Here is a 9,213-nt window from a genome sequence, read left to right on the forward strand (position 1 = left end):
GGGGAAGCCGTGGCCCCTTGCCTGGATTCACCAACACGGTCACGATTGCCAGAGTCACTTCCTCCCCCTGGGGAGCAGGTGAGCTGGCAGAGAACATCTGTCTGCCTTACCCAGCCTTTTCCAGATGTTCCTTTTTGTGTTGCCATGGTGGGTGTGAGGATGAATCCAAGGAAATGCTGGGTGAGTTCACTCCTCGTTTCCCTGCCGACAGCCCATAACTCACGCTCCATTTGCACAGCCCTCCCTCCCCGGTGCCGATGCGCTCTGACGAGTGGGGGGAGACGTTTGTAGTGAGTAACACTCACCCAGCACTATGAAAAGCAGCCTGGGGAGGCAGAGGGGGGTGAACTCTGGTTTATGGGTCGGTGCATCTGGCTGGATACACGCTGAGGGAGCCTGGAGTGGGGATGCTCCCACCACTGCCTGCTGTGCTGGGGGAAGGGGCAAATCAGCAAGGGCTTAGAAGGGCAGTGAGCAAAGGGAGCGGGAGTTCACACATCTCTTTTTTCCATTCCTGGGTCCCCAGCTGCTGTGACTAAACTCCCTGGAGCCAGCAGGCAGGGCAGGACAGCTGCTGGATGCTGTACTGAGGCTGTGTGGTTTTTCCTGGGGCCTCTAGTAACAACTGTGTTTTGTTGTTCTTGTGCAGGAACACGAGCCTGAGAAAATAACAAGGCCTTTTACTGTAGAAAAGGCCAAGAAGGAGTTTGTAGGTGGTAGGATTGTCCTGGCTCTGTAAGCAGTGTGTGCTGGCAGCCAGGGGAGCAGGCAGCAGCTGCCTGGCCAGGCAGATAAAGAGGCTGCCACCATCACTGCCTGTCACTGTCCCAGTGCTTCACCATCCCTTCACACCTTACTTTGCCTGCCTTGAGAATTTGGACAGGCTTGTTCTCCTCCTGGGCAGGGCCTCACTTGGACATTTTCCTGTACTCCCACTGGCCTGCTCAGACTCAAGGAGGAGTGAAGGTTTCTCCTGCCTCGACATGTGAGAGAGAGTTCAGTGAGTGCTGATCACAAGGCAAAGACCTTTACACTCCTTCTTGGTAAGGGCCAAGGCAAAGACCCCGTGAAAGCCAAAGCCATTCACACCTGAGGAAATCTGGAATATGGGCAACATCACACTTTGGTCAGGGTGTGTTAGAGACCATGACCAGCCAGTGGAAATCACCCAGTTCTAGATATGCTTTGGATGGAGCTCAGCAAATGAGTTGCTGATGTGACTGATTTTTCCACCTCCGCAGGGCCTGGGATTGGTGTGCTGGCCCCTGATGTCAGTACTTGGGGAGTGGGAGAGGGATAGCAAACACCTGCACCCCCTCAGTGAGGCACTGGGTAAAATCTGATAGCACCAGTTTGGAGCCTGAGAGCTCGGTGGGACCCTGAGAGTACCAGCACGGCATTTTCCCCTCTCCTCCCAGGAAGGACCTTCCCTCTGTTCCCTGCAGACCAGGTCGAGCTCACAACTGCGGTGAGGTGCTTCCCCCTGCTGTAACTCCAGCAGCTCCTGCTCTTGGCCAGGCGCTGCTGCCCTGATCCAGCGCCCGCAGCTGCCCTTTCCCGAGGCCACTGACAGGGAGGAACAAACTGGAAAACACACAGCTGAAGTGCTGCTGGCACTCTGTGTATCCCTCCAAGCCCTCTCTCCTCAGAGCAGTTCCCTGCCCCGTGGAAGAGGCTTTGAACCAAGGCTGCACCCTGAGCTGCTGCCCGCAGTACCCTCAGGAATAGCCCTGTCTATGCTGATTCTTTTTCTCTCCACACATCCTTCTGCTTCGCTGATACAGCTGATACAGCAGAGAATGAGACAGCTGGAAACCTTGACTACTCTGTGGATAGTTCTGCTGAGTTTTGGGACTCGTTTTGCAGTGTCAGTTTTGCTTTTAGGAGCTGTACCAAGCTGGTAAGGGCTTCGGGGCAAACAGTGGAAAATCCTCCATCTCAGTAAGGAAAGTTTATCTTCCCCATGGCCCTGCTCTGTGCTGGTGCTGCAGCAGCCAATGGCAGGAGTGTGAGGTGCAGGATTGCTCAGATTGTGCCTGGATGCTGCATGGTGCCCACCAAGGGACTGTTTCTCACTGGATCTGTTTTCTATCAGGACTGGCTCCTAGGAACTGAACAGCATGCTGTGCTTGGAACATCACGTCCAGGAGCTCTGGAGGTGATAAAGACAGGATGAGCAGACTCTGCTTTTCACTACCCTTCCACCAGCCAAGGAGATCTCTGTCCTGCCAGGTCCTAATCTCTATCCAGCCAAAACATTCACCAAGAACAGCTATGCTGAGGTTTCTATTTGTGCTTTTCAGCAAAAGCTCCTGAGAGGGAGCTGTTACCAGCACAGAGGGTCAGGTTAAATGTTTGTCCCCACAGCTTCCCTCTCCCCACACCCCACATCTCTGCTCCATGTCACTGGAGGTCTTTGGCAAAATGGGCTGAACACCTGCATAGGTCTGGTGCCTGCTGTATCTGTGTGGGGGACACAGACAGAGCCATTTACAATTCCAGAAGGATCAGCACCAAGGCACAATGAGACTATGAGCAGGTGAGTTGAGCCCAGTCATCCCAGTCACTGTTCTTTAAGGGGTGGTGGTCAGTGCCTGTCTCTGAAATGCCCACAGAGAAGGTGGCTGTCCCTGGTGTCCTACAGACCCAGCTCTGAGGGCTGTGCTTAACACTGCCAGGCTGGGAACAACAGGACTGTCCTGCACATTCCAGGACCACAGCCCCCCAGCTGACTTCCCAAAAACAGATCCCTATGACAGCAGCATCCTGGAGATGTCTCACAACACCCTCATCCCTGCCACTGTTGAGAATCAGCCCAGGAGGGAGAACACACCGCCCAGAGCAAGCAAATGCACAGAGCACTCATGCCACATGCTCCTGACAGACCCTGCACTGGTGTGTGAGTGGCAGCAGCACAGCTGAACTTGGGCTTTAGGAATTCAGCAGCCCAGGAAGGTGCCACATCACCACACGGATATCTTGCCTGCTGTGCCAGAGGGATGGAGGTGGAGGTAGCAGGTTACATAATTTGGGGGAAGGAAAGCCCAAGCCCCTCTGTTTGCTGGCAGGGAGCAAGGATCATTGGAATGACCTTGGCTGGCTCTTCTCCATTCTCAGTCTTCATTGTTTTATCAGATCTTCCCCCAGGGAAGAGGAGATGATGCTCTTGAAGGTACTGGGGTGTCACCATGTTGGCACTGAAAATCATGGGCAGCAGAAAAAAGTGAGCAAATTACATTTGGACAAATACCAGCTACCTCCCACCACTGTGTGTAGGATTGTCCTACACCATGGAACAGTCAGCTGAGGTACCTGAGGGCTCTTTGCCTCACCCATCCTTGTTCTTGGGCTCTTTGCCTTGCTACAAAGACCCTTGGCTGAGGGGTTCCCACCCGTGGCACCTTATCACAGCTCCTGGCAGGTCAGCACAAGGCTCATCTTCCCACAGTGACTCCATCCATCTCAGATAAAGCCTCGTGCTCAGCTGTGCTCCTTGTTCCTGCTGGGTCCCTGTCCCTCTCTCTGTTCCCACAAAGCTGTGTACCCCATTTCCAGGGTTGTGCCAGGCTTGTGCCTGGTGCTCACACCTGGCACTGCCTCCTTGGGGGACCTCTGCCCCGCTCTTGCTGCCAAACCCTCCTGGAACACACCAGCCTCACAGCTCTGCCCCCTCTAGAAAACTACAGCCATGCCTGCAAGTCCAGCCTAGGCGTGGACAGGGAAGCCAGAGGAGGAGTTCACTGTGTGCAGTGAGGGCAGCTGCACCTACAGGCACAGCACCCAGGGGAGCTGCCCCGTGAGGGTCACAGCCCTGCTGTGCAGGGGGTGTGCACAGAGGGGACACCCTGCTTCCTGTAAAGCATCAGTTTGAGCAAGTTCTCTCCTCGCTCTCTGGCTTCCAGCTCTCCCAGGCACGAGCCTGTCTCCCCCCACCCTGCCTCTGCCTCAGCCCCTTTACAGCCCCCCTGGCATTGGGGCAAGCCATGCTGCTGCTGGTTTGGGTCTGCTTGTCCATGGATAGCAGAATTGGACAAGGGAAGGAAAAAATGCTCTAGGGGAACAGCCAGCCAGCCCCTAAAGAGCTGTCTCAGTCCTTCCAATAACACAGTGAGCGCTATGAGCACTGCTGCAACCAGAGCCAGGCTGGGATTTGCTGGCATCAGCAAACCTGTTGTGTGTCCGTGCTGACTGCTGCAGCTTCGCTCCTCGCTGGCAAAGCTGGAGCCAGCACAGGTGGGGGATCTCATCTCATATTCATGGCAGGGACACTCAGCCCAGCCTCTCACCTCAGCTTGTGATGCAGTCAAGGGGCTAAAGGCTAGCTGGGGGTCCAGGCTGGGTTGGTGGTCCTGCCTGGGAGAGCTGAAGACCCAAGGATGGTGCTGTGGGGTGGGCACAGAACCCCCTGCCACGGCAGACACCCCACAGAATGTGTGACACCCACCTGCCCTTCAGGTGGTCACACTGCATCTGAACAAGATGTGGGTGACAATCACACCTCCCCTGCCCCTTGGGGGGAGCAGGGCCATGTAGGGAGGGGGGAACCAGTGCTGGAGCCCAGGGCTGTGTCTACCCTGGCTTCTTGTTCTCAGCCCCACAGGGCCCCCTGCAGATGCAAAGCCCTGCAGACAGGCAGGTGGTATGGGGTCACTGCCTGCACCCCAAGTCTCAGCCAGAGTCTGTCTGGAGTCAGGGCACAGTGACCTGTGTGATGCAGCAGCCAGCAGTCAAAAAAACATCTTGTCCTCATGAGCAACCACTCCTGCCCACTCCCCCAGCACCAGCCCCATTCCTCTCTGCAAAACTACCCCTGCCACCAAAGCACGGGGTCAACCCCTCCCCAGGGACCCCACAACCAGGACCAGGGAGCTACAGACAAGAGTTGGCTTTATTCACGGAAACGGGGGCAGCTGTGTCACTGGCAGCTGCCCTCGTATTGCACATCCAGCGACGGGGAATATCCATGCCACGTCACAACACAGCGTCGGCACTATGGGACCTCGGGGGAGGCGCAGGCACCGTCACCACCCAGCAGGCTGGGGAGCGGGCTGGGGCGCCAAGGGTTCACAAAGGCAAAAGACCCGTCCACCCATAGATAGAGAGAGAGATATATATAAAAAAAAATAGTTCCACGATGACCAGAGCAGAACCACAGGGACACGCGTGCAAGCGAAATGTACAGCAGCCCGCGAGCAGGTAAACATGCTTTGTACACACACAGACACGCCAGGACACAGCCGGGGTTTATGGCGCTGGGAGGGAGACAGAGCCATAAACCCGGGCCTCACACACACGCACACACTCTCACACTCACACTCACACACACACACCGGCCCCTGCGGGCAGCGCCCACGGCTCGGCCACGCGCCAGGGCTTGGGGGCTTGGACACAGCGGGTGTTTCTCACTGCTAGACATGGTACGGAGACACGGACACGGTCCCTTGGAACGGAACTGGAGGAAGAACTCGTGAGCGAACAGGGCAGGGGCACCCCTGCTCCTCCCCGGCACACAGGCACCGGCCGGGGCCGGCTGGAGAGGAGCAGGGGGCTACCGGCGGTTCGTTGTGCTGCTGGTGGAAGAGGCAAGGATGGGGGTCCATTATGCCTCTGGCTCGTATTCCTGGTATTCCTCCTGTGGGATGGGAAGGGAAAGAGCCAGTGAGAGAGTTCAGGCGGGGCACAGAGCTCCTCTCTTCTCCAGCCTAAACTCAGCTTTGCTCTGGACAGTGCACGGACCGCTGTCACACTGTGTCCACTGTGCCACCCTGTCCCCTCACCTGCGGGGGTTCCTCGTAGTTCTCCCCCTCTGGCTCCAGCAGCGGCTCGACCAGTGGCTCCTCCACAGCCTCCTGGGCCACCTCCTCTGCCTGAGAGTGAAGGAGGGGGTCAGTGCCACACACATACACACACCCACACCCACATACAGCACCCACCCTCCCTGCCCCTGCCAGACCAGCAGTGCACCCAGGATACAAGGGGCTCTATGGGGAACCAGTGGGACCTTGGGCACACAGCACCTAGCTGGGAGGTGACATGCACCGGTCCATGGGAGCAGGGGCTGTGTGTGTATGTCCCTATATACACTATTCCCAGCCCCAGCCTCGGGCAGGCAATGAGTGCTGGCACCACGTGGGCCTCGACAGGCTCCAGGAGCTGGCAGGGCTGCGGGAGCATCCTGCATCCCTGGCAGGGGAGGGCGGTGCTGGGTAACCCCTCCCCGGGGCTGGCAGGCGGGAAAGGGGGGCAGCCAATCCCCCTGTGCAGCGGCGGTGGCGGCGGTGGCCTCATTTCTTCAGCTGATGCTATTTTGGGCTAAGCTGGAAGCCAAGGGCTCATGGGGCGGCGAGCTGGAACCCGCCGCCCCTCCCGCAGCTGTCAGGTCACCTCGCAGCCGCCGGAGCGCCGCAGGCCCGGGCCCGGGCCGCCATGGCAGGCCCCGAGCGCGCACACGTCCGCAGAGGCCGCGCACGCGGCCGCGCAGGCCCGGGGCACGAGGAGACCACCTGGGCACCCTCGTGCTCTCTGCTGTGGGACTGGGGAACGGCCAAAGGGCTCCTCGCCAAAGCTGGGCACGTGCCAGCCTCCCCGCGGGCATGGCAGTGCCTGGGGACTCTCACCTTCAGGTCTGCAGGGAACTCCTCCTTCTTCACCAGCCCGGTGGCCGCTGCGATGTTGCCGGCACCGGTGAAGGCTGCTTCGCCCAGCTGGGACGCCTGCTCCTTCGCTTTCTCAGCCACTGCAAGAGCCAGGGGTGCCCATCAGTGCCCCCCCGTGCCAAAAAGGGTGCCCAGCTGTGGCTTCATGCCCTGTGCCACCCACAGGGGCAGCTGGCGGGGAGATGCTGGGCAGGATCAGGCTCTCCTCACTTCCTTGCCCTGGTGGGGAGGGGAGGGGGCCATGACACTGCTCTGCAGCTGGGCAAGGAGTGTGAGCAGCCGCTGCAAATCCTTGGTTGCCGGCCCTGTTATATAAGAGGCTTTAGCAGAGTGACATCAGCCCCTCAATTAGCCTCTGATCTCGTTAGTGTGGCCGTGCTCTCAGGGCTGGAGGGGTACCGCGGCAGGAAAACAGAGGGGCTCGTACCTGAGGTTACGCCTTGCACCACACCTTGGGTTTTACTCCCTGAGGGTAGAAAGAGACAGAGATGGGGTTAGAGGGACTGACAGCTGGGCTCCCACATGTGCCATGCCCGGGACCCTGGCAGGGCTCTGAGCCAGGACAGCAGCCTGTCCACACCCCACGCCAGGGCACCTGGGGGGTGAGCACTTGCCTGGCTCCCCTCAAGGCTCCTGTTGTCCCTGCAGGAGCCAGAACTGGGGCAGCACAGGGCTGCCACCACGTGCCAGGCAGGGCAGAGACCTCAGGGCCCAGCACTGTGTCAGGGCACAGCCAGGCAGGGTGAATGCCAGCCATGCTGCTGAGAAAAACCTTCCACAGGATCCAAACCTAGAGCTGGTGCCAACAGAGCATGGCAAGCCCCACAGCTGGAGTGCCCAGAGTCGGGTGCTGCTGCTGGCTCTGCCAACCCTGCCAAGCTCCCTCAGGCAGAGTGACACCACCCAGGATACCCCACGGAATGGGAATGGGTTGTCTAGGATGGAAGGAAGTGTAGGGGCTGGGCAGCCCCTGTAGGATGGGGCCTCAGGCTGTTCCTTGAGCTGCTGTACCCCAGTCCAGCAAATACACCCTAGTGAGGATGGGGGCCCAGGGTTGGCGCCCACCACTGCCCAGGGGAACAGTTTTGGGGCCTCAGCTTTCCTACAGAGCTTGTGCCCTCTGGAGCAGAACAGAGCCTCAGCTCAGCACCCTCCTACTGCAAGCAGAGTTGGCTTCAGCTCCCTCCCTGGGCATTCCAGCACCACAGCCAGCCAGGCACACAGACTGCCCAGGAACTGCTCCTCCTGCCAGCCATGTCTTCTAGGACTTGGCCCCGAGCAGATCCCGCCCCCAAGGGGCAGCACGGAGGGACCCCTCAGTCACCAGCCGGGCGCAGGGGAGATGCCGGTGTGGGATCAGCTCCAGCCTCTCCACGGGGGACAAATGCAGTCCCCACCGCCTGCCCCAAGACAGGCACATCCCAACACAGGGGTCAGCACCTCCATCATGGTCCCTCTGCTTTCCTGCCCCAAAGCATCCCGGGCACAGAGCTGAGAGACCCTCAGGCTCAGGCTGGGAGCTGCAAGGAGTCCAGTCCCCGAGGGTTCCATCCCCTCAGCCTGGGGACCAGTCCCCGACTCTGCTCCTGCCTGCGGAGCCCACTCTCCTGCCCCGCAGATTCCCGGTGGGCAGCGAGGCACTGCGGGCACCGACCCTCTGCCCCGGGGCACTCCGCCGCAGGGTGTCGTGGCGGGGAAGGAGCAGGGGAGAGGGGGAGCGGGGCCGGAGACAGGTGGGAACGCCAGGGGGACGGCAGGGGGATGGGCAGGAGGACGCAAGGGCAAACGCAGGAGCCGGCAAGGGCAGGCAGAGAGGGCCGGCAGGGCAGGCAGGGACGGGCAGAGATTAGTCGGGCTGGGGAGGCAGGGGGCAGGCAGGGGCTGGCAGGGGGCTGGCAGGGGGTAAGCAGGGCAAGCCGGTCCTTACCGACATAGAGGACCCCTTCCTTGGTCTTCTCCGCGGCCTCGGCCACCCCCTGCTTGGTCTTCTCAGCTGCGGCGACCACCCCCTCCTTGGCCTTGGACAAGCCCTTCATAAACACCTCCATGGCGGCTCTGCGGGGAGAGGCCGCAAGGCTTCACCCCGCCCCGGCCCCACGCCTGCCCGCCCCGCGCATCCCGGTCCCGCGCATCCCTTCCCCGCGCATCCCGGTCTCGCGCATCCCTTCCCCGCGCATCCCGGTCCCGTGCCCCCGGCCCCGCCGCCCGCCCGACCTGGCTCGCTGTCGGCGGGGACGGGCGGGCCGGGCCGGGCCGGGCCGGGCTGCGGCGGGGCGGGCTCAGTGCGGCTGTGCCGGGGCCGCGCTGCGCCGCGCTGCGCCGTGATGCGCGGGGGGGACCGCGCCGCGCCGGGCTGCGCCGGGCTGAGCCGGGCTGAGCCGTGCTCGGCCGCGCCGAGCCGTGCCCCGCCGCCCCGCACCGCCCCGCACCGCCCTGCACCGCCCCGCACCGCCCCGCACGGCAGCGGCGCCCCCGGCCCTTCGCCGCCCCAGCCCCGCAGGCTCCTTCCCCGCGCTGCACGGCCCCCCGGGGCAGTCGTTCTCCCCATCCCCGTCGC

General features: G+C 61.0%; 1 protein-coding gene across 1 annotated transcript; it reads right to left on the reverse strand.

Moving 5' to 3' along the window:
- Positions 1–5,010: 5,010 nt before the first annotated feature.
- On the reverse strand, positions 5,011–8,708 carry SNCB (synuclein beta). The gene is made up of 5 exons (XM_084216018.1): positions 8,584–8,708; positions 7,084–7,122; positions 6,618–6,736; positions 5,778–5,867; positions 5,011–5,632 (listed from the first exon to the last, which is right to left on the reverse strand). Exons 1-5 carry the CDS (start codon positions 8,702–8,704, stop codon positions 5,600–5,602), a joined length of 402 nt encoding a protein of 133 aa, XP_084072144.1. The 5' UTR covers positions 8,705–8,708; the 3' UTR covers positions 5,011–5,599.
- Positions 8,709–9,213: the final 505 nt, after the last annotated feature.

Source organism: Fringilla coelebs, assembly GCF_963513975.1.
Source record: "Fringilla coelebs genome assembly, chromosome: 15".
Classification (NCBI taxonomy): domain Eukaryota; kingdom Metazoa; phylum Chordata; class Aves; order Passeriformes; family Fringillidae; genus Fringilla; species Fringilla coelebs.

Coding starts and splice junctions, on each gene's coding strand:
- SNCB (XM_084216018.1), bottom strand. CDS start 8,704: ATGGAGGTGTTTATGAAGGGCTTGTCCAAGGCCAAGGAGGGGGTGGTC. Junction 6,737..7,083: donor GGTGCAAGGCGTAACCTCAG/GTACGAGCCCCT, acceptor TGGCTCTTGCAG/TGGCTGAGAAAGCGAAGGAG. Junction 5,633..5,777: donor ACTACGAGGAACCCCCGCAG/GTGAGGGGACAG, acceptor CCCATCCCACAG/GAGGAATACCAGGAATACGA.